Below are 24,898 nucleotides of genomic sequence, written 5' to 3'. Positions count from 1 at the left end.
GTCTTTCTTTGACAAGCCCAAACATCCTCCCACTCACCCCTTGGGTGTGAATCACTTAAACAAGTGCCCTCCCCTCGAGGACTGCAGGGACCTTCTCCCTGCGGGCTGGGTGGTGGGCAGCAGGTAGCTGCCCTTCCTCAGCGGGCCTGGGGCCACTGTGGCCACGTGGGCTCCGGCAGGAGGACCCACAGCGCCTGGTGCTGAGTGGGGAGAAGGACCGGCAGGTGGAGCAGGGAGGCCCAGCCTGGGAGGAGCAGCTGGGTCGTGGGCCTTCACCAGCTGTGTTCCGCACACTCATGCCCTGTGCCTGTCTCTCCCCAGAGCCCCTGCAGGCCTGTGTGCTCAACGGCACCATCATCGGGGTGAGCTGCCGCCTTCTCCTCCAGGGTGCCTGGGGGGCAGGGATGGGGTGCTGTGGGAAGGGTGTCATTCTAAAGTGCAAGTGAAAGGAGCCAGGGGGGCCTGCCCCACCCACACTTCCCTTTCCTCCAGGGCTTCCCAGGCATCCTGGAGTGGAACCCTTACCTCTCCGGGGCCCGGGCCCCACCTTCTAGCGCTCACATCCCGGCCCCAGGCACTCGAGCATTTCTTCTGTGCATGCTTCAATCTGCCCCTCTCCCTCTGCCCCAGCTCCCTCTCTGCTGGGAAAGCCCTCACTCTTACCGTGCCATCCTTGAGGTGGGGTGGGGAAGGGAGGGAGCAGACCTCTCGGGACAGGAGGAGAATCAGGGTGATGGATCCTGGCAGCTTTGGGCAGCCGGGCCCCCATGCCCAAGGCAGACGGCTCACGGGGCTGAGGGCAGTGGAGGGTCGGGGGTTCTGGGTGCCAGGAGGCCTGACCCTGGTCCTTTTGGTTCCAGCCCGGGAGGAGTCTGATGGTTGACCTGTGTACCACCTGCCTCTGCACCGTCCAGGTGGGGGTCATCTCCGGATTCAAGCTGGAGTGCAGGCAGACCACCTGCGAGGACTGCCCGCTGGTGAGAGAGGCTCATGGGGGCCTGGGGGTGGACTGGGTACTTGTGGGACCCAAGCAATGGGACCTCACCGGGCTCGTTAGATAAAAGCTTTCGTGATTTTCTGATTATGGACATATTTGACAACGGTAAGGAAGAGAATAAAAGTCACCTACCCAAATTGCATTTCTCAGATATAATTATAATTTAGTTTTGGAAATTTAAACATTTTCTTCCTGTATTTGCAAGGCTTATGATACCATATTTACAGTTCTGTATTCTTTTTAAGCAACATACTACTGTTCTTTGAAAACATTAAAAATTAGTCAACAAATATTTATCAGTGGACACTTGCTATGTGCAGGGTTCTATGCAACATTCTTTGAAGGGGCTCTGCCTCAACATATACTTTTGTTATTGGACATCGCGTTTTAATAGTTCACCCTGCCAGGTCACGATGACTGTGTTTGCTCAGAACACCTCTGAGGGTGGGTTCTGGGAAGTGGAATCATCATTTCTAGTTGGGTAGAGGAAAGCATGCACTTCACTATTCTTATCGTGACTCTCAGCCCCACCTCGCAGAGCTGGACCCAACGCTCAGGAGGACGCCTTGGTTTCCTCCGCAAACTGCCTTCTGCATTTGGGGCTCCTGCTGTCTTAGAAAATATGGTTGGTCAGAGGAGTTTCTTGTGAGCTAGATGCACAGGGTATAGTCATTGCTCTTTCAGATGGTGGGGCAGCGGGCGGGTTCTGGGCGGGGTCGGGGAGGAGTGGAGCGGCACAGCACAGCGGCCAGAGGGGAGGGGCGACGCGTGGGTTAGGGACAAGGTTAGGACGAGCTGCTGGTGCGGTCAGCGCTCTTGAGGTCGGGGAGTGTTCTGCACCTGTGCCCTTCATGGCACTTGGCACCGTGTGATGCTCCAAGTAGGGGCTTAATAGCACATTTTCAAGGGGAGTGAAGGGGTCCGTAGGAGACACAGCTACTTCTGATAGAATGGCTCAAGGAGAACATTCCCGCCTCAATTAGAAAGAAGCCAGTGAAGTATGCCTTTTTGCTTTTTTTAAATTTAAAATCCCAGTTGTTTTAGGGTTTTGGATGCAGGCGTGTGTGTGTGTGTGTGTGTGTGTGTGTGTGTGTGTGTGAGAGAGAGAGAGAGAACTCCCCTGCATACATCTGGGCTTGAATATGGGATGGAATGATGCTGTCTGGAGTCTTTGGCATCCCTTTAACTGGTTGTCCATGGAACTACAGTGGATGCAGGAGGCGGTCCACGCTAAGCGGCCCTGAAGGAGAGTGTTCTGGGGAGGCGGGCGGGGGGGACGAGCCCACTAACTCTCTACCTGCGCCCTCTAGTGGTCAGAGGGTGGCACGGCCACTTCCTCTGCGTCCATAGAAATCCAGCTTTAGAATCCAGTCTAGACTTAGGTTTCTAAATATTTTTAAATTCACGGCCCCTTTTCGTCTGTGTTCTCCTCCTCCTCGCCTCCAAAATTCCGCTGTCTCCCCAGGGATCTCCTCCCTCTTGAGATCCCCGAGTTTAGCCCTGCTGTGTGTCTCTCAGCCTCTGCTGAGCTCTGCCTCACATGCCCCCCATTCTAGCTCAGCTTACCTGGTCTTGTCACGTTCCTCTACCATGAAGGGCCTCCGTGTGGCCTCCTGCAGGTGGGGAGCTCTGGTGGGTCAAGTGTAGGCTGGTCTGTGTCTGTTTGAACTGCCGATGTCAGATGGAACTCGTAGCATCGTCAGAGACGTGGGGCCTGTGTCTCCTTCAGGGGAGACGACGCTTATACCTAAAAGGAGCCCAGAAGCCAGTCTGTGCTGCTGGGTGGTAGAGACAAAGGAGGGCTTGAGGAAGAGAGGTGACACTGACCAGGAACCTTGAGAAGGCCTCCCAGAGGAGCATGACCATGGGCTGACCTTGAGCAATGACCCCCCCAGGAGGGGGCAGAGGGACAGACTGTCATTTAAGCAAGAGTTAGAAAAGGGCAGTGGGGAGATAAGCCTGGGGTCCTTGAGCAGCCGATGTAGTTTATGAAAAGGGCCGGGAGACACCTGTGAGGAGAGTTTGGGGGGCCTCCCTGGACAGGGGGAGCAGGGCTAGTTGGCTGCTCAGACCTGAGTGAGTGAGCCTGTGGCTGGCTGGGCACCTGGCGGCTCCTGATTGGATGCTCTGGCAAAAGTCTGGTCAGCACTGCCCTCCGTGTCCGTCTGGCAGCTGTGCGGTGCGTACCCCGCCAGCAGGGCTCAGACAGGCCCGTCACCAGTGCAGCTGTGTTCTTGCCTTGCGGGGTCCGTTCTCTCTGTTGCGTCCTTCCAGTGGTTTCTGCCGTGTTCCCTGTCCTCCCGTCCCTCTTCCCCCGGTCCCACAGCACCTCTGAAATCATCGCCCCTCCTCTCACCTTCCCGCCTCCTCCACTTTCTCCTGTCCCTTCTTCTCCCACAGCGCCTACCACCTTTCCCTGTTCTTGGCTTCACCGTGCCCTCTGCCTCTCTGGGGTGTGGAGTGTGCGTCCACCGCCCCATCCCTTCACTTTGCAGACGCCTCCTCCATCTGTCCCCCACCCCTCACTTCTCCTGTAAAGATTTTGGGCGCGTTCTTCTGCTTGGGCCTGAGTGGAGGGCATTTCCTAGTCTCTTCTTCTAACACTCACTAAAAAATGCCCCGATCCACGCTCCCGTGAAATCGTGCCTGATTTACGCCTCATTTTATTTCCTCTTTCTGACTGGAAGCGCTCACATACATTCATGCTGTTTTTCCCATCTCTTTCTTCTTCTCCCATCCACCTCGGTCCACACCTGCCAGGAATTGTGCGTTTTTGAAAACACAGTTGAAGCTCACCGGTGAAACACGACCTGATGGCCTCAGATGTCAGCAGCGTCTTTCTGAGTGCGTGTGTGTGGCCTGGGCTCTCTCCGTGGCTTCCCTGATGAGTTCAGCGGACGCTCACAGACTCCTAACCTCCCCAGCTGGTTACGAGCTGTCAGTCGGAGTGCAGTGAGCAAGGGAGCAATGTGAGAGGACCAGCCCCGGAATTCAGGTCCGGGGCTCCACGCTGACCTGCTAGAGATTCATAGTAGAAAAACCTCAGGACCCCAAGGAATGAATCTCTAAGTGGTCATTACTAAATGTAGCAAAATGAAAACAAGAATGACACCATAGCTGGTCTTCACATAACTAAATTTATTCTTTTAAACACCCCTGCCTTCACCCCATGTGAGGAGCCAGCTTGTCCGTGTTCTGGGACCGAGCCAGCATGAGCACCTGTTACTTGTTCTCACTGCCCCTTGCTGCGGCAGGGACCCTAATAAAGCCTTGCCTGAAAAAGCCAGCCAACCAGACAAACAAAACCAAAAAAAAAAACTTTACTAGATTTAGTTCTTTTTTTTTTTTTTTTTCCGGCATGGTGGGGAGAGTTAAAAGAGCTTTAATTTTAACGCAGTGATGCGACAGCTGACGATCACTTTTTGGCTTTGTTAACATGGTTTAAAATACTTGGCAGAATAAAAAGTTGGTCACCCTATGTTGTCTCCCAGATTGGGGGGGTGTTTTTGTGAAACAGTGAAATCCATCTTCCGGGAAGCTGCTGGATTGGCAGGAATAGAGGTAGGAAGACAGTTACTACCGTGACAGAGTCCAGGACAGAGGACCCTGGCACGACAAGCTGTGGATGAGCTCAAGATGCCGTTTTTGGCAAGATCTGGTGATGAGTGGAGCAGGGGGGGATAAGAAAAAGAGAGAACACAAGGATGACCCCCAGATTTCTAGTTTGAACAGCTGCTTAATGAAACCATTTACCATTTGGCCTACTTTCGATCGGGATCTTAGGGGGAGGTTTAAACTAAGGCTGCTTTTTCTCCTGGTTACAGGGTTACAAGGAAGAGAAGATGCAGGGCCAGTGCTGCGGGAGATGCCTGCCTATGGCTTGCACCATTCAGCTACGAGGGGGACAGATCATGATGCTAAAGGTGTGTGTGGGCAACTTAAACTCAGGGGTCTCCCTACGACCACCGTCTGGTTTCCTATTTGGGGATATTTTCTTCAAGGAAGAGGGACTGAGTTTGGGTCAATATTGACTTCCTTTTGTACCTAGTTCTGATTTCATAAGGGAAAGATGGGTAACCTTTAGGAAGTACGGAATTCTCTCTTAGATTTGGTTAATTTGTCACTCTCTGTGACAGAAGTTGGTGTAGGGCCCCGTGATTGGGAGTGAGTTGATCTTTAAGATTTTCTCCAGCCTTGATGGTCCATGAGACTGGTCAGGCAATCAGGGTGACACAGGCTGGGCTCTATGAAAGCCAGAGTGGGCTGGTGGGGCTGGCAGGTGGCACCTGGCTCACCTTTAGTTCAGCTACTGATGGGCCAGTTTCCCTTTGCTGTGTCTTAATTCTTTAAGCTGTTAAGTGGTCAGTAGAGTTAGGGATGCCCTACATTTATGCAGCCCCATTCCCAGTTAACAAGCCGTAAAACTGGACTCCACCTCCGTTCTGGGTTCTGGGTGTGGAGACTTTGCACACACTGCCTCGGTCTTGTTCTAAGGTCCCCTACCTTGTCTCAACAACTCCAAGGAGTCAAGGTCATGGCTTGAAGTGGCTTTGGACCCCAAACACCGTCTTCAGATTTGCTGTGCCCACCTCCCCTCTTTCCTTTCAGCGCGACGAGACTCTCCAGGATGGCTGTGACAGTCACTTCTGCAGGGTCAACAAGAGAGGCGAGTTCATCTGGGAGAGGAGGGTCACGGGCTGCCCGCCCTTCGATGGACACAAGTGTCTGGCTGAGGGGGTGAGTAGCTGGGACTCAGGCCCTGCTTTCCTCTTGACTGTCTCCATCTTCGACTCTCAGAAGAGGGTTCTTCTGAACAGCGGTCCAGCTCTGCTGTTGGACACGTGATTCCCAGTGTCCAAGGAGAACCTGACCTAGTTTAAAAATCAACGAAATTACAAAATCAAAGCCCGATGCAGGGACAAAACTGTCTCAACTGTACCATATGCTTTACGAAAACACCTTCCCTTAAGGGAGACTGGATCTGTGATCCTTGAATGGGATGGTGAGAGAGCAAACTGATTTCCAGCCTCCGCTGGGAATGATGATCCTGGTGACTCAACTGGAAGGGAATTCAGAATAATCAGAATCATTTCGGCCTGGCCAGATGGGGTGGTCAGTCTATTCACATTTGTGATGGGAAAACCCGTTCATATCTGGGGACTTAAGCTCAGGACTGTGAGTCCAGAGGCAGGACATGGCCTGGGGTGACTGGCAGTGTCCACTATGTACTATTTGTGCCTAATCTGCGACTTTGCTGTTTTCTTAGGGGAAAATCATGAAAATTCCAGGCACATGCTGTGACACGTGTAAGTACCTTACCAATAGCTTGTCCCTTGAAATCCATCAGGCGAAGTCCAGGGACTGTTCTTTGCAATGACCTTTCTTCTAGAAAGATGTTGCAGTCACTGTGTTCAATTCCTCAGGGAGCTTCCACCCCACCCTGCATGTCCTTGGACTGCGCCCTGCTCAAGCCCCCTTTCAAGATGCCCGTGAGGCACACTCTTCCTCCTCCTTCCAAACTCCTGGCAATCACTAACCTCTTACCTGCCTTTCCCCTGGCAGAGCCTTGGGTTGGTCATAGTAGTCCTATCATGAGAGAATGTCTTCCCTCTGCCACCAGAACTCCTGAAGACAGGCACCTTGATTCATGATCTCGACAGAGCGGACATTCAGTACGCCTCTAACCTTTGGGTGTCGTGCAAGCTCTCCCAGAGAGAAAGGGAAGCCAGCAGCTGGCTGTGGGGCTGCAGTGAACACAGCCTTCTCGAGGATTTATGAGGCTGGTCTCAGTTTTATTAACCTCGTCTGCTTCCCTCTCAGCTCCTCTTGACCTTGCAGTTGTGTTGTACGGGTTGGTCCCAATAGTTACGGCTGCAGCTTTGGAGACGGAGCTCAAGCCTGCCCACCAGACAGCATCTCACCACATGTTCTTGCGTTCTTGTTTCCACGAGCACAAGTACCTTTCAGAATCCCAGTGTTAGTGCTGTATTCTCTGAATGTAGAATTACTTGCCTGGACTAATGTTCTTTGTCTTTTAGTTTAGTTGGTTTTGGGGTTCACGGGCCCATGTTCCCATGTTTATTTTTGGGTAGAGAAAGGAAAAGTAAAAACACGAATATCTTCAGCGTTCAGTCATTCATTCTTTTCTTGATGGCTCACTCTGACAGTCCCTGTAGTTGCTGTAACCAAGTTGCAGGTTGTGGAAAACACACTCTGAAAGCATCTTTTTCTATGGTTCTTGTTTGCATGATTGAAGAATGTGGTCAGGAAACCATCAGAGGAGATGCATTCTCTCTAGGCGTGCTGCACATGGAATTGGGCCGAGGCTGTTATCTTCAAAACTAGCAGCGAGGCCAAAAGGGGCCTGTGTCGGTCTGTGCTTTCAAGAGGTGGGGACCTTCCATAAGGAAAAGAAGCCAGGCTCAGGGATTTAAATCTACAGCAAAACAATATAGTGTATTGGCCTCAATATGTTTTCCTTATTCACCCTCTTAATGTGGTTGGCAGGCTTTCACTTTAAAATGACATTATTTGGGAGTTGGGAGCCCAACTATTAGGTAGTTAAAGTTGATTTAGATTTGGAGCCATCCAGGAATGGAAAACTCCCAGTGTTTGGATGGGCAATAATGAGCTGGCATTAAATCTTAGATTATCAGTGGGCCAAGTAGAGGTTCAGATCTGAATGCTTTTAACCCCTGTACATAAGGAGACCCATGCTAGCGACCCAGAGGTAGCTATACCCAAAGGGAAGATTCCATAAGGGCTCCTACGATCAGCTCCCACAGAGACAATGACATTTGCAGGGATGGTTAGAGATTCATTGTATTTCTTAGCTGCCCCATTGCCCGTCAGCTTCTGGATATTGTTATAAGCGCAGGTGGATTGCTCTCATCATTATGGTTTTTATTTTATTATTTTTAACATCTTTATTGGAATACAGTTGCTTTACAATGTTGTGTTAGTTTCTGCCGTATAACAAAGTGAATCAGCTATATATATATACATATATCCCCATATCCCCTCCCTCTTGGGTCTCCCTACCACCCTCCCTTTCCCACCCCTCTAGGTGGTCACAAAGCACTGAGCTGATCTCCCTGTGCTATGCGGCTGCTTCCCACTAGCTATCTATTTTACATTTGGTAGTGTATATATGTCCATGCCATTCTCTCACTTTGTCACAGCTTACCCTTCCCCCTCCTCGTGTCCTCAAGTCCATTCTCTACGTCTGCATCTTTATTCCTGTCCTGCCCCTATGTTCATCAGAACCTTTTTTCTTTTTTTTAGATTCTCTCTCTCTCTATATGTGTTAGCATACAGTATTTTTTTTTCTCTTTCTGACTTACTTCACTCTGTATGACAGACTCTAGGTCCATCCACCTCATTACAAATAACTCAATTTTGTTTCTTTTTATGGCTGAGTAATATTCCATTGTATATATATGTGCCACATCTTCTCTATCCGTTCATCTGTTGATGGACGCTTAGGTTGCTTCCATGTCCTGGCTATTGTAAATAGAGCTGCAATGAGCATTGTGGTACATGACTCTTTTTGAATTATGGTTTTCTCAGGGTATATGCCCAGTAGTGGGATTGCTGGGTCATATGGTAGTTCTATTTTTACTTTTTTAAGGAACCTCCATACTGTTCTCCATAGCGGCTGTATCAATTTACATTCCCACCAACAATGCAGGAGGGTTCCCTTTTCTCCACACCCTCTCCAGCATTTGTTGTTGTAGATTTTCTGATGATGCCCATTCTAACTGGTGTGAGGTGATACCTCATTGTAGTTTTGATTTGCATTTCTCTAATAATTAGTGATGTTGAGCAGCTTTTCATGTGCTTCTTGGCCATCTGTATATCTTCTTTGGTGAAATGTCTATTTAGGTCTTCTGCCCATTTTTGGATTGGGTTGTTTGTTTTTTTGATATTGAGCTCCATGAGTTGTTTGTATATTTTGGAGATTAATCCTTTGTCAGTAGCTTCCTTTGCAAATATTTTCTCCCATTCTGAGAGTTGTCTTTTTGTCTTGTTTATGGTTTCCTTTGTTGTGCAAAAGCTTTTACGTTTCATTAGGTCCCAGTTGTTTATTTTTGCTTTTATTTCCATTTCTCTAGGAGGTGGGTCAAAAAGGATCTTGCTGTGATTTATGTCATAGAGTGTTCTGCCTATGCTTTCCTCTAAGAGTTTTATAGTGTCTGGCCTTACATTTAGGTGTTTAATCCATTTTGAGTTTATTTTTGTGTATGGTGTTAGGAAGTGTTCTAATTTCATTCTTTTACATGTAGCTGTCCAGTTTTCCCAGCACCACTTATTGAAGAGAGGCTGTCTTTTCTCCATTGCATATTCTTTCCTCCTTTATCAAAGATAAGGTGACCATGTGTGTATGGGTTTATCTCTGGGATTTCCATTTTGTTCCATCGATCTGTATTTCTGCTTTTGTGCCAGTACCATACTGTCCTGATTACTGTAGCTTTGTAGTATAGTCTGAAGTCCGGGAGTCTGATTCCTCCAGCTCCATTTTTCGTTCTCAAGATTGCTTTGGCTACTTGGGGTCTTTTGTGTTTCCATACAAATTGTGAAATTTTTTGTTCTAGTTCTGTGAAAAATGCTATTGGTAGTTTGATAGGGATTGCATTGAATCTGTAGATTGCTTTGGGTAGTATAGTCATTTTCACAATGTTGATTCTTCCAATCGAAGAACATGGTATATCTCTCCATCTGTTTGTATTGTCTTTAATTTCTTTCATCAGTGTCTTATAGATTTCTGCATACAGGTCTTTTGTCTCCTTAGGTAGGTTTATTCCTAGGTATTTTATTCTTTTTGTTGCAATGGTAAATGGGAGTGTTACCTTAATTTCTGTTTCAGATTTTTCATCGTTAGTGTATAGGAATGCAAACCCTAGTGTGTAGGGTTTGTCATACATGGCCTTTATTATGTTGAGGTAGGTTCCCTCTATGCCTACTTTCTGGAGAGTTTTTATCATAATTGGGTGCTGAATTTTGTCGAAAGCTTTTTCTGCATCTATTGAGATGATCATATGGTTTTTATCCTTTGATTTGTTAATATGGTGCATCACATTGATTGATTTGAGTATATTGAAGAATCCTTGCATTCCTGGGATAAACCCCACTTGGTCATGGTGTATGATCCTTTTAATATGCTGTTGGATTCTGTTTGCTAGTATTTTGTTGAGGATTTTTGCATCTATGTTCATCAGTGATATTGGCCTGTAGTTTCCTTTTTTTGTGATATCTTTGTCTGGTTTTGGTATCAGGGTGATGGTGGCCTTGTAGAATGAGTTTGGGAGTGTTCCTCCCTCTGCTATATTTCAGAAGAGTTTAAGAAGGACAGGTGTTAGCTCTTCTCTAAATGTTTGATAGTATTCGCCTGTGAAGCCATCTGGTCCTGGGCTTTTGTTTGTTGGAAGATTTTTAATCACAGTTTCAATTTTAGTGCTTGTGACTGGGCTGTTCATATTTTCTGTTTCTTCCTGGTTCAGTCTTGGAAGGTTGTGCTTTTCTAAGAATTTGTCCATTTCTTCCAGGTTGTCCATTTTATTGGCGTATAGTTGCTTGCAGTAATCTCTTATGATCCTTTGTATTTCTGCACTGTCAGTTGTTACTTCTCCTTTTTCATTTCTAATTCTGTTGATTTGAATCTTCTCCCTTTTTTTCTTGATGAGTCTGGCTAATAATTTATCAATTTTGTTTATCTTCTCAAAGAACCTGCTTTTAGTTTTATTGATCTTTGCTAAAGTTTCCTTCATTTCTTTTTCATTTATTTCTGATCTGATTTTTTTTTTTTTTAATTTTTGGCTGCGTGCGGTCTTTGTTGCTGCACACGGGCTTTCTCTAGTTGTGGCGAGCGGGAGCTACTCTTCATTGCGGTGCGCAGGCTTCTCATTGCAGTGGCTTCTCTTTTTATGGAGCACAGGCTCTAGGTGCACGGGCTTCAGTAGTTGTGGCATGGGTTTAGTTGCTCCATGGCATGTGGGATCTTCCCAGACCAGGGCTTGAACCCATGTCCCCTGCATTGGCAGGCGGATTCTTAACCACTGTGCCACCAGAGAAGCCCTCTGATCAGATTTTTGTGATCTTTCCTTCAGCTAACTTTGCGGGGGGTGGTTTTGTTCCTCTTTCTCTAATTGCTTTAGGTGTAAGGTTAGGTTGTTTATTTGAGATGTTTCTTGTTTCTTGAGGTAGGATTGTATTGCTATAAACTTCCCTCTTAGAACTGCTTTTGCTGCATCCCATAGGTTTTGGTTCATCGTGTTTTCATCGTCATTTGTTTCTAGGTAGCTTTTGATTTCCTCTTTGGTTTCTTCAGTGAGCTCTTGGTTACTTAGTAACGTATTATTTAGCCTCCATGTGTTTGTATTTTTTACAGTTTTTTTTCCTGTAATTGGTATCTAGTCTCATAGTGTTGTGGTTGGAAAAGATACTTGATCCGATTTCAATTTTCTTAAATTTACCAAGGCTTGATTTGTGACTCAAGATATGATCTATCCTGGAGAATGTTCCATGAGCACTTGAGAAGAAAGTGTATTCTGTTGTTTTTGGATGGAATGTCCTATAAATATCAATTAAGTCCATCTTGTTTAATGTGTCATTTAAAGCTTGTGTTTCCTTATTTATTCATCATGGTTTTTAGAGTCTACAATTACATAAAAGTAAGTCCTATCCATTGACATCACCAAAGCACAGTGAATCTACGCTCCTCCTGCAATTAAAATTGTGCCATTAAGTGAGTTAAACCCAGCGATAACTATATCTCTGAATATGAAGGGCCAGGAGAAGCTGAGGGGAACCAGGACCACTGACTTGCCTTCCCCATGGCTGGCTTTGGTGATCCGGTTACTGTGAAATTGACCTATTTCCAGTAAATGAGGGAACTCGGCTGGAGAGTGTTTTGTGGAAGAACAGGTCCCATCTCTCACCTGTCCTGTAGGTGAGGAGCCCGAGTGCAAGGACATCACTGCCAAGCTGCAGTATGTCAAAGTGGGAGACTGTCTGTCTGAAGAGCAAGTGGACATTCACTACTGCCAGGTAAGGGGCCCTCGGTTGGGAGGGGCAAGTTCTTTGTTTGGTCACGTCTCTTTAGTTACAGAGTCGAAGGATCTGGGAAATTCACAGCGGGGAGAAGTGAAAGGAACTGGGAGCTTTTAAAATTTTTTTAAAAAGCCAATGTTTTATTGAAGTAAATGGGAACTTTTGACCCTAGAAGAAAAAAACTGAGCAATGATTCAACACGTCCTCTGAAGAGAATGGAGAATTACTTAATGGAAGATGGGAGCTATGTTTCCTGAAGATCAATCACACAGGCATAGAAATTGCAGCTAGAGGGCTTGGGTGTGACAGTTCCATTAGGACAGGCCTTTCAGACCTCCCAAGAGCTACTTTTACACATTGTTTGGCTGTCCTGTGTTTCTCCGGGCAAGGCCAGACCTTCTTGATTGGAGGAGGGCAGGTGGAGGAAGCGGGCTGCCCCAGAGCCCTCCCCACCCTGGGACTCTCCACCGCCCACAACGGCCGCCTCTCTCTGCCCCGCCATAGGGAAGATGCACCAGCAAAGCCCTGTACTCCATCGACACAGAGGACGTGCAGGACCAGTGCGCCTGCTGCACGCCCACACGCACAGAGCCCATGCAGGTGCCCCTGCGCTGCGCCAACGGCTCCGTCATCCACCACGTGGTCCTCAACGCCATGCAGTGCAAGTGCTCCCCCAGGAAATGCCGCCAGTGAGGCGCGGTCCTGCCGCGGACACCCGTCACCACCCGCTTGGCAACCCCTACTTGGCGCATGCGTGCTCCGCTCCCGGGCTTCCCCGGGCCCACAATAAAGGTCAATCTGTCATCTTGCCAAAGGCTCATGGTTCATCTAGGCTGAGATGGCTATTGTAGGCTGGGCTGGAGCTCTGAGGCTGGTGCTGAAGGGGGTGGGGGGTAGGGGAGCACAGGCTCCATCTGGAAACACTTGAGCCCTGGGGTCTGCGGGAGGCACTGCCCACATCGGGGAGAAAGTGGCATCTCAGCCTCCACGGGGAGGGAAGGGGAAAGTGAGCACCAGGCCTCCTTGGAAACAGCCCAGTGGCTGAAGAAGGGATTTGCTCTGGGACACTGGGGTCTCCAGTCTCTGAATCCAGGGGCTTCTGGGCAGAGCAGAGGAGTCCCTAGAGCCAGGCTCCTGCCAGGCTCTGGCCAGTGTGGCTGACTTGATGGGGAAGGAGCCCCAGTGGGTGTGCAAGGGGTTCTCTGAGCCCTCGGCTGAGCCAGTGCCTGTGTTCCTCAGTCGCCCCCGTGGGAGGGTGAGAGGCTGGGGGCTGGGGGGCTGGAAACGCGGTGCTGGGCGTGTGCGGGAACGTGGTCCCTCGCGGCACAGGCGTGGCCGTGGCCGGAGACCCCCAGACTCGGGGGCGGCCCAGGTTCCACCCATGGCCTTCGCTGGACTGTGTGGCCTCAGCAAGCCCCTTAGCGGTTTTCAGACTTCGTTTCCTCAACTGGAACCAGGAACGTCAGTCTCACTCACTCGGTTGGGAGGGTCAAATAAGCCAGAAGGTCCGGGAGTAACTGTGAATTGCTCTCTAATAACGGAAAAAGTGACCAGAAGAAAAATGGGGAAATCAAGCTTCAAAGGGGAACCCTAAGTGTCCCTACCGTCAGTGGCAGAGCATTGAGGATTTCCTTTGTTCTGAGGGGTGAGGGAGCTGAGTTCCTTTTGGGCTGGATGCTGGAGGCCAAGGCCTTGCCCACTCCAGGATCATTTGGTGGACAGAAGAGGTGTAGGTAACTCCAGACCTCACCGGGTCCCCAAATCACTAACCACTGCTGTCACTCTCAAGGAGAGATCATCCTTTCTTAGACTTATATGAAAAAGCTTACATGTATATGCTGGCAAGATGGCAGAGACTCTAGGTGGGGAGAGCACACCCATGAGAATAAAGCAACTGTCCTGGCTATGAGACAGGAATTTGATGGAGGCTTGACTTTCATGCCAGATCCTTCTAGCCCAGGAGAGACTCAACTCATTGAACGGATTGGACCATGGAGCTGGAAAGGATTTAGACATCTCATCCACTGCCCTCTCCTGCCCCTTTGCAGAGGATGAAAGAGGCTCAGAGAACTTGAGTAACTTGCCAAAGGTCACACAGCTGCTGGGTGGCAGGGTCAGGTTCAGAACCCAAGCACCTGGACACCTGGGCAAGAACTCCGGAGCCGGTGCATCAGAGCCGCACGTCCCTGGTGCTGACAGATTCGGCCCTGTTCTCACAGGAACCAGTGACAGCTGCATTTCTAGGTCTTTCTGCTTCTGTCACTGCTGGGGAAGAACCTCCAGGGAAGATACATTGAAGGCAAATGGCATGGGTTGTGTTGAGTCGTTTCGGTGGGGAGTTTAGCCGGGTAGAGGGAAGGAAGAATGGATAGAAGTTTTATGTAACTGCTCAATAATTCAAAGGCTGTCATCCTCCATCCATCACCCCGCCTCCAACTTTGAGTGCCTCTATGGTCTCTGTAGGAAACCAGATCCAGGGCCAGGGAATTACCTGTCTCCCTTCTGACTGATGGCCTAATGCTCCACCTGGGGACGAGGTGCCATTGGAGGCATCGCCACAGAGAAACTCAGCGGGGAGTCTGCCTCTCCAGCAGAAGGTGTCAGTTTTCCAACTGCCTCCATAGCCTGAGTTCTCCTCATATTTACTGATAGTACAGTTCACTGCCAAGAAAAAAGCTGAGTCAGAAAAATTGCATATTTTGATTTAAAAAAAAATGCAGGAAGTAGGGTAAAAAGGAGAAACTGGTAGTGGGGGTATGAGTCAGGAGCTGTCCCCATTCTGCATGTGTTCCAGGGCGGGTCTGCCTCTGGTCTCAGGCACTCTCTTTTTTGTCACCCTTAGACCAGATGGGACAGTCCCCAAAGTGAGAGTCTTAGGGGGAGTCTCAAGGGAGGAGTATGCAGGGACCAAGGGACTAAAAAAGTGCTGGAGGGAGAGAAGAGAGGGAATGGATAAGGAACCACCATGGTGGAAAGGTTTCCAATCCTCTTGGCATTGAAAACACGTAGAGAAGGGTTCCCAGAAGTGAATGGAGAAGGGTGTTGTCTCAAGCAGCCAGGAACCAAGTGTTAGAGCACAGGCTCTGGAGCAGGCACAGTCCTCAGAGGCACGGTGCCTGACCGTTTACACTGCAGTCTCCTAATCTGTGAAATGGGCACACAGGCAGTAATTCCCTCATAGATTTGTTACTAGAATTAGATAATTCCTCTGGGGAAGGCTCTGAGAAGGATGCTGAGGGCGAGGAAGTCCACATCCACGTCAGCCATGGTTACTCCTGGTGCCCAGGATACAGCCCAGGTTGGCACACACTGCTTTTGGTTTTCCTTCTGCTCAGCCCCTGACTCCCCTTTACTGCCTCAGTTTCCTCATCTATAAAGTGGGGAGCAGTCCCCACCAGCCCACCTTATCAGCATAGGAGATAGGAAAGTCCGTGGTCATTCAGAGCCTACTTGACATATAATGTTAACATAATACCTTTTCATTTTCAGGGTCTCTGGTATTAATGCACTTGTTTCACTTGGGGGCGTCTTGGAATTGTAGATTCCATCATCCAGAATGGCCCTTTGGAGGTCTTCTCTTCCATCCCCCTGCCCATGGCTAGATATCAAAGCCATTCCGGAGAGATGGAACTCCTCTTTTTCCTGGAATGGAGCTTCCACCATCTACCTCCTCAACTGGTCCCAGCGTCTCCCTGGGAAGCTTTGCTAAAACCCCTTGCCTCCCCAAGCCCCTCCCCTTGCCTCTTGCAGCCCCTCTTCCTGTCCCTGGGGCACGATTCCTCCACTCCTGCGCCTTTTAATCTAGAGAAAGTTGGGGACATCTGGTGGAGGGTAGAGTGCAGGCAGGCGTGCGGGGGAGCCTCCCACCCCTACCTACCCAGGCGATCAGGGCCAGGGCGGCGGGAAGCAGGCTTCCCGGATGGAATTGGAAGCTAATCAGCCAGGCTGTTGACGAGATAATCCGGCTGAATGCTCACACCCGAACCAGGTTAGCAGGCAGCTAGCTCCCCGGGTGGGGAGAGCAGCGGTCTTACTGTCTCGCACCTCAGCTTCATTAACCGGAGCGTGTCCCGGACTCAGCCGGCCCACGGGAACGCGCTCCTTTCTCCACGTGGCGCGACCAGCGCCGGTGCGCCTAGGGTGCAGCTCCGGGGAGGCCTGGTAGCCGCTGGCGAGGGATGGGGGAGGAGGCAGCGGCAGCAGGCTGGGGCGGGCACGTCCAGACGGAGCTGAGCTGCGATGGAATTAGTCCCGCGACTGAATAAGCCAGTGCAGACGCCAGAGCAGCCCCAGCAGAGGGGCAGTCCCGGTTTCCTGCCCTGCGCGCCCGCACCATGGCCACCCCCGGGCTGAGCGGTGAGTCCCCCCTGCCGGGGACCCTGGTCCTGACAAGTTGTAGAAGGCAGAGGGGCTGGGAGTGAAGGACATGGCTTCTTACCCCTTGGGATTCGTGACCCCAAGTGAACCTGGAATGGTGGTTCCAGAGCTGATCCTTTTCTCCCGGGACGGGGAAGGCGAGGGGTGCCTGAGCACTTTCCTGGACACTCATTTCCAATCAAGGAGGGAAGAGGTAGGACAAGAGGTAGAAGATTGGTGCAGTGGCTCTTTGGTGATGAATGACCAATTCCTATCTCTGTATCTTCCTGTTAAGTCGGGGGGTGTTCAGTTCAGTGCATCTCAATGGTAAGCAAACACCCAGAGTGTAAGTCAGAAACAATCTGCTGAGGAGAGAGGTTCAGGTTCACCCCCTGCAATTTGACTTTGGCATTCCTGGAGCAGCTTCACAGTTTCAGGATGTCTCCTCCAGCCCTTATCCAAACCCACCCCCAGGAAGGACATTTACACCTCGGGGTGCAGGGAAACACAGGCGTGACTTTCCTGGGGACTTTGGTTTTAGAGGAAAAGCAAATTGAGGCAGCGTTTAGGGGGGCAGGAGGTGATACTGCTTCACCTCCAAATGATACTGAGTAGAAAGACGTGTTTGGCAGGGTTGACCTTGCTTGGAAAGGGATTTTGTTGGGTGCCTTGTTTCTGGTGGCTCGTGGGAGAGGCGTGGAGTGGCGGGGGCAGGGTGCCCACTTCATTGGCATGAACGGTGGGCAGAAGGGACTGGAAGGTAGGCATCAGGCACAGTCCCGAGACTTTGTGAGCAGGTGTGGAGAGGGCACCCCGGACCATGTGGATGCTGGTCCAGGGACCATGTGGATGCTGGTCCGGGGACCATGTGGATGCTGGTCCGGGGACCGTGTGGATGCTGGTCCGGGGACCGTGTGGATGCTGGTCCGGGATAGAAGTTCCCACTGAGCAAGGTTAGGTCTCCGCCCCAAGGCAGGTGACAGGTGAGGGAAGATCTTAGACAAGGTAGGGCGCTTCTGGAGGATGACGAGACTCCGGGTCCCTGCACTCGCCTGGGCTTTGTGCTTGGGACCGGACATTAGAGCCCTGCCTCAGCTGCTGGGTGTCCAGGGCCCAATCTCCCCCTCACTGTGTCCTGTCATGCACCATCATTTTGGGAGCCAAGGACCTGAGACGGTCCTTTCGGGGCACCTGCATCGCTCTCTGGGTTGCCTCTACGTGGGTCCCGGGCCTCTTAGCTGGCTGATGGAGGAAGCTGTGTGAGGAGTGGGGATGGGTTCCAAACACCAGCCTCAGGTTCTGTCCAGTTTCTCTCCGCCCCTTCCCTGCCCTCTTCCACTACAGGGCACAGCTAGGGGGCCGGAGGCACTGGGTTCTAAAGTGGAGCTTGCCTTTCATTTTCTTTAATGAGGACCTGATTCCTAGAGCACACGGAGAACAGAAACTCGACCACTAGAGATGAGAATCTTGCCTCTAGCTACAAAGTAGAATCGGTCTCTATTTGTATGCAGGTGGTTGGGGAGAAGGAGTTTAAACAGAGATTGCATTCAAGGAAAGAACCAGCCATGTGGACACGTGGAGAATGATCTAGCAAAGGCAGTAGTGGCGAAAGACCCCATGGCAGCAATGTGCTTGGGCTGTCCAAAAAATAGGGGGGAAGCCCAGTGCCTGGAGGGAGAGGGAGAGGGTGAGAGTGAACCAGATCACGCGGAGTCTTGGGACTCAGGCCATATGTTTTTGACTTTTCAAAGAGAAAGGGAAGAGTAACATTTATCAAGCATCACCTGTATACCAGACATCGTGCTTTGCTTCCCCCAAAATCTGGGGGTCAGTGTTAAGTCCATTTCATTGACGAGGAACCTGAGGTTCAGAGAGGTTAAGAAATATGTCTGTTACATTGTGTTAACTACCGAGTCATCAGAGAAGGATAAAGTTGGAATTCAATTTCATTTCCCCACCACCTCACCTTGTTGCTTTTGTTCTGTTCTTAAGAAGCAATTAGAAGGGAGTGTAGATACCAACAAGGAGGGGTGGTTGAGAAATGTGGGTGGAACTGGGGCTTTTAGGGAGACACTAATTTTGCTTGCAAGGCTGGTAGGTGATGCTGTGGTCATAATCCAGGCAAGGCTTGCCTTGACACGACTTCCAATCTGGGATCATCATGGTTAGTTTACTTAGTGGGGTCAAGCCCAGGAAGGCAGGTTGTCATCACCAAACTCCTAGGGCAATGTGCCACTGTGACCTCCGCCGGGGACATGACTTAATGAGCACGGGTTACCTGAGTTCCACATCTGTGGCTCACAGGCATGTGGGAGAGACTGACCCACTGGGGGCAGAGGACTTGCCCGGTGTCTGATGTGCTCTAGCAGACCTGGCTCACGATCATTTCAGTGGATCTGCACACCATGCACCTGTGCTTGCAGCTCACAGCAGTTCAGAGCACACCTGCCGAGCCAGGTACTGCACTCAGTGCTGGAGCTACATGGATCAACAAGGGCACACAGTGGCCTGTCAGGATTCTGGGGGCCCTAAGTTGATCCTAGTAGTGTAGCAACCACGTCCACTGTTGTTGGACATGAGAATGAGGAACCAGGATCAAACCTGGGCTTGTTTAGGCCAAACCAAAGAAATTAGCCCTGTCCATACTTCAGGCATTTCAAGATGTACTAGAGGTCTTTCTTAGGCTCCTTCTGACAACCCTGCCCTTCCTCCAGAAACTCTTAAGGAAATAATTTATAAGTCTGTCTGGCTGACAGCTCTCCATCTAGGTTAACTTGTGCTGAAACTACGAAAGGATGGCAATTCTCACAAGGATCCAGGGTCAGATCCTCTCTCTGTGTAGCAAACACAGGTATAAAGCACCCTTGCATCTTCTGACTGGTCCACTGACCAAGGGATAATTCCCACTTTCTAGCCTATTGTTCATCATTAACTAATTAAAATAGCTTAAAAACTAAAAAGTAATGATACAAGCCCATTGTGAAAAAAAATTAAATGCAAATTAATAAAATACCTGTTTTTAATATTTTGGTAATTACTCCTCACCCTGACTCCTTTTTAATCCATTTTTATTCTTGCCTATATCAGTAACTATTTCTATTATTTATTAATCTTCAAACAAATTACAAAAAAGGAAAACCTAGATGCAATAAAACTTAAATCAAAGATAAATTAGCAAATGCCAAATAATGAAATATTAGGAACATATTATTATAGCACCAAAACCTAGAGAAGAATAGGTCCTGTAGTTGAGTGAAAACTTACCTATGAGCCTCCTGACAGGCAGAACAGAAAAGAGATAGTAAGTCCCGTGGGTCTCACTGCCTAAGAAAAGGAGATTCGTTCATCAACATTAAAGTTTAAGAAGAATGGCACAGCGGTATTTGTGTGACATATAAGACATTGCCTAGCATAATGGGCTGTAGTTTCATTAATAGTTTTTCAGAAAGAGTATTATTTTTCATGTGGGCATTTATTATATTGTTTCTGATTTTTTTTTTAAAAGAGGCGTTTCTGTTTTACTCTTTTCTCGTCCATTCTATTCCATTATATTGAAAAAAAATGCTGTTTTCAAACCATTAGATAACCAACTATTGGGTTAAACCTCTAATTTGAAAAGTTGTGGCTTACAGCAGATAGAAAACTTAGAGGCTAATAGTCCATTTTGACCAACGGCTCACAATCTCTTTTCCTCGCCTGTGTAAGAAAGTTATGCACTCTTCCATCAGGTGCAATACTTTTAATTGATTTATTTATATTTATTTTGGCTGCACTGGATCTTAGTTGTGGCACGTGGGCTTCTTAGCTGTGGAACGCAGGGTCTAGTTCGCCGGCCAGGGGTCGAACCCGGGCACCCTGCATTGGGAGCTTGGAGTCTTACCCACTGGACCACCAGGAAGTCCCAGGAGTAATTCTTATCCAAGTTTCTATCTGTTGTCATTTCCCTTCATTGTGAAGAACATGCTTTAGCATTTTTTAAAATTTTATTTTATATTGGAGTATAATTGATTTACTCCAAATTTTATTTTATATTGGAATATAATTGAGTATAATGTTGTATTATACTGTATGTATTATACAGTTTAATGACAAATCATTAAACTGTACAATACTGGTGACAAATCCTCTCAACTTCCTTACCCACCCAAAACTCCAGAATTCCATACCACAAAGCACGAAGAGATGATTGGCCAGAAATCCCTCTCTGCTCATCTTTCCAGCAGCTCAATTTTTTGTCCACCCTTTCCTCGAGCACCTACTATGTGCCAGGCTGCAGTAAGGATCAAAGGTGATATCCAGTCCCTACCTTTGAGAATCTCTCCCTGCATGGGGTGTACAGGTGTGAGGGGGCTGTCCAGTCTGTCAGGTTGGGGGAAGTTTGAGCAAGGTTGTGAAGCACAGGTATTTGACGTGGATGGTGTCTCCCTGGGCTGAATTACTGCACTTGTAAGTGGAGTTATTTATTATTGTCTACATTAATGAAGGGTACTGTATTAGGGTACTGCTCTGCTCTATTTATTATTATTCACATTGATAATGAAGGGCACTCTATTAAGGTAATGCTCGGATAACTGCTCTAACGAGTAGACTAAAGAATAAGGAGGAAAACACAACAAGAGTTTACTTCAAGTGATAGGCCTGGGCGGGTAAACAAGTTGGTGGGGTGACTCTTTTCCAGGAAGCTTTTCAGGGACCCGGGGTGACGGAGGCTCCTCCAGCTTCAACTATGACTTCCGAGGTGGCCCTGAGAACTGCCGTTCCAGTTATCTGAGCCGGGGAAAGAGCGTGGAGGGGCACGCAGAAGCAGGCCTGGAAGGTTTCTATGGGCCAGGCCTAGAAATAGCACATATCACTCTTCTCACATTCCTCTGGCCGGAATTCAGTCCCGTGGCCACATCTAGTTACAAGGGAGGGAGGCTAGGAAATGTGGTCTAGCTGTGTGTTCAGGGAGAAGAGGAAGACATGGATGTTGGTAAGCAGTTTGTAGTCTGTCATAGGGGCCTATCAGAAATGGTAAGTTTAGTGTGCTATAGTCACACTTACTACACTGTATTAAAGTTACAGATTTAGACATTTGTCTCCCCGAGTAGGCTCTGAGATCTTCAAGTTTCAGCACCCAGGACAGGACAGGGTATGTGGTGAATGCTTATTAAATGGTTTGTGAATGCACGAATGAATGAATGAGTGAGTGGTGAGCTGGTGTGACGGTAGCTGACCAACAGATTCTGCTGCTTCTTTATTAACTTTTTAAAAAATTGAAGCCTAGTTGATTTACAATGTTGTGTTAGATTCAGATGTACAGCAAAGTGATTCAGGTGTACATATATATATTCTTTTTTGTATCCTTTTCCATTATGGTTTATCACAGGGCACTGAATATAGTTCCCTGTATTGTACAGTAGGACCGTGTTGTTTATCTATTTTATATATAGAAGTTTGTATCTGCTAATCCAAAACCCCTCCCCCACCCGCTTTCCCCTTTGCTAACCATAAGTTTGTTTTCTATGTCTGTGAGTCTGTTTCTGTTTTGTAAATAAGTTCATTTATATCATTTTAAAAGATTCTACATATAAGTGATATCATATCATATGTGTCCTTCTCTGTCTGACTTCACTTAGTATGATAATCTCTAGGTCCATCCATGTTGCTGTAGATGGCATTGTTTTCTTTTTTATGGCTGAGTAATATTCCAGTGTGTGTGTGTGTGTGTGTGTGTGTGTGTGTGTGTGTGTGTTTACCACATCTTTATCCATTCACTGTTGATGGACCTTTAGGTTGCTTCCATGTCTTGGCTATTGTAAATAGTGCTGCAGTGAACATTGGGGTGCACGTATCTTTTCAAATTATAGTTTTCTCTGGATATATGCCCAGGAGTGGGATTGCTAGATCATATGGTAACTTTATTTTTAGTTTTTTAAGGAACCTCCATACTGTTTTCCACAGTGGCTGCACCATTTACATTCCCACAAGCAGTGTAGGGGTGTTCACTTTTCTCCATACCCTCTCCAGCACTTGTTATTTGTAGACTTTTTAATGATGGCCTTTCTGACCAGTGTGAGGTGGTACCTCACTGTAGTTTTGATTTGCACAGTTGCTTCTTTTAAAATAATATTTAAGAAATTAAAAAAATGACATCTGGCTATTTAAATTAGAGAAAGCAGGTGAAGGTATTGTGAGTCCTCCTTTAAATGTGAAATATATACTTCACTGGTCCTTGAAACTCAAGCAATTTGATTCTTTGCGACTTGGAGTTTGAATTTAATTTCTCCTTGGGAAACTCAGTCCTTTGCAGAATTTAAGTACACATCTTTTTGAAATGAATACATTGGGTTAAAGGAAAGAGAAAAAGAGAAATTATAAAAATAATACATGAACTAGAGATACAGCTGCATATTTAAAATTTTTTTTCAATAACAATTTTCTTATGAAGGATTTAACCAAGGTATTTAGTTATGGGACTTGGCTATGACCCTCTGAAGTTAGGTGAAGTGATAAAATTCTACCTGAGGGCCACCTTTTAAGAAAGCTGCTTTATCAATGTGTGCTGGATCGTGATGGTGTTATATACTTATCTCCATGCTCCTCCTGGAAAATCACATATCTGTGTCGTCCATTTAGAGGAAGATGCTTGCCTTCCTGTTTGTTATGGCAGGTAGATGTGTCTCCAGTTCTTCTATAAAGTATATCAACTCATTCAGGCACAAGTTAACTACATTTAATGAAATTTAGCATTTGCCTTTACTTGGCATGTATAGACCTATTCCTACCCCCTTTTGATTCTCAAGCTGGTTTTATGATCAAGGCTCTAATGTGTGCTTTAAAAGTCAGGGAGCCAAACTGAAGCTGCACAGGTGGGTCCTACCCCAGGTAGAAGCACACGCCTCGGCTGTAGCAGCGGGCTACGCTCATGGTGCCAAGCACGGAGCTTTTCCTTCTCCATTGACAGGCTTCCCTTGCTTCTCGGTTCATGTAGCACCCAACTTTTTTTTTTTAACACCCAGGTCAAGGCAGGTCTAGATCTAAATATTTACCTTCGCTGTGCTAAGTGGCCCTTCGTTTTATTTGTCCGAAGCTTCCCTTGTTCACGTTCTAGGTGATGCTTCTTCCATCTAACATTTTAGGACCTGTGACTAGATCTGTGCTCACATTTTTGATTCTGTTGGTGATTCTGTAGACCAATGGTCTCAACCCTGGTGGCGCAATAGAGCGCCCCAGGCAAATAAGTCCAGATCTCGAGGTGGAACCAGACATCAACCTTTTAACTTTCCTAGGTGATTCCAACGTGCATCCAAGGTTGAGAACCGCTCTCTGTGTCCATTTGTCCTCGCTTTTACTGATCGCTGGATCCTAGTATTTTAAGTCTGGCTTCTCATGGCAGGCTCCTCCCACCCTCCCCATAGAGTAGCTCCTGGGTGCTTCTGTTTATCCCTTTCCAGAACTTCTTCTCCTAGTTCTGTCCTTTGGAATGTGGTGACTGTAACTTCACTGATAGTCAAATGAGGACACATGTGGTCTTAAGTGAGAGCAATCTGTATTTGGCTAGGACAGCAGCCTAGTAGAGGTGAAGTTATGAGACGTTAAAAATGTGTCTCGGGCTTCCCTGGTGGCGCAGTGGTTGCGAGTCCGCCTGCCGATGCAGGGGACACGGGTTCGTGCCCCGGTCCGGGAAGATCTCACATGCCGCGGAGCGCTGGGCCCGTGAGCCATGGCCGCTGAGCCTGCGCGTCCAGAGCCTGCGCTCCGCAACGGGAGAGGCCACAACGGTGAGAGGCCCGCGTACTGCAAAAAAAAAAAAAAAAGTCTCTCCCAAGTGTTTCCACCACTAGTTATTACAGGATCTCCAATCCCCCTTAAAGTCCCACCCAGTAATTATGGGAGACCCTAGGGGGTGTCTCAAGTGTTTTCATGAACAGTTCTTTAAGATTCTACACGGTATTATCATCTCAAAGGATGCTTGCTGTCGAGACTTCCCTTTTCCAAAGCTATGGGGAAACACTTGCCCAACTCCCAAAGCTGATTACGTGCCAGTCCCCCTGTTTAGGGCTAAGGATTCAGTGGTGAACAAGACAGGCACGATTCCTGTCCTCAAGGAGAGTACAATCTACCAGGTGAAGGTTTGTCTACATGGTATGAATTTACTCATATCTGTTAACAATGCTGTAACATAGAGAAAATTTCTGAGCAATTTCCTGGAGACTGTAAATGTATTTGGGGATATTTATAAAAATCTCAGGTTCATCCATATCCCTCACATCTGCTGTCCCTCGAGAACTCTCAATGTCTCATCCAGACCTGAAGGCTCCAGCAGGTTCAGTGGAGAGCTATGATTGGAAGAGCTGTCTTGGGCATTAACCTCAGAGCCAGTTCACTTTGGGCAACAGAAATTCGTTCCACCTTCTCTGGAGAGCAGGGGATAAGAAAGAGATCATCAGTCTTGGTTACACCCAGGAGGAAGAGAAGGGTCAGAGATGGGAGCTGTTTGTGGGTGGAGGAGGA

General features: G+C 48.1%; 2 protein-coding genes across 9 annotated transcripts in view; both read left to right on the top strand.

Moving 5' to 3' along the window:
• The window catches only part of VWF (von Willebrand factor), a 135,936-nt gene extending 123,060 nt beyond the window's left edge, over positions 1 to 12,876 (top strand). The window contains exons 45-51 of the mRNA XM_022577360.3: positions 322 to 362; positions 861 to 977; positions 4,822 to 4,920; positions 5,606 to 5,734; positions 6,264 to 6,303; positions 11,946 to 12,043; positions 12,551 to 12,876. Of these exons, the coding sequence (XP_022433068.2) occupies positions 322 to 362; positions 861 to 977; positions 4,822 to 4,920; positions 5,606 to 5,734; positions 6,264 to 6,303; positions 11,946 to 12,043; positions 12,551 to 12,739 (713 nt within the window). The 3' untranslated portion in view covers positions 12,740 to 12,876. The remainder of the gene's footprint in view (positions 1 to 321; positions 363 to 860; positions 978 to 4,821; positions 4,921 to 5,605; positions 5,735 to 6,263; positions 6,304 to 11,945; positions 12,044 to 12,550) is intronic.
• Positions 12,877 to 15,893: 3,017 nt separating this feature from the next.
• ANO2 (anoctamin 2) overlaps positions 15,894 to 24,898 on the top strand; it is a 336,711-nt gene continuing 327,706 nt past the window's right edge. For 2 of the 8 annotated variants that reach the window (XM_089920172.1, XM_089920167.1), the window contains exon 1: positions 16,058 to 16,402. In XM_089920172.1, the coding sequence (XP_089776298.1) occupies positions 16,381 to 16,402 (22 nt within the window). In that variant the 5' untranslated portion in view covers positions 16,058 to 16,380. The other 6 variants (XM_089920173.1, XM_089920168.1, XM_089920169.1 and 3 more) reach the window with 6 other exon arrangements.

This window comes from Delphinapterus leucas, chromosome 11, assembly GCF_059928025.1.
Source record: "Delphinapterus leucas isolate spDelLeu-1000000601 "Yukka" chromosome 11, BTC_Dleu_Yukka2, whole genome shotgun sequence".
Taxonomy (NCBI): domain Eukaryota; kingdom Metazoa; phylum Chordata; class Mammalia; order Artiodactyla; family Monodontidae; genus Delphinapterus; species Delphinapterus leucas.
Note: the sequence above shows the minus strand (reverse complement) of the source record. Positions and strands in the feature narration are given on the sequence as shown.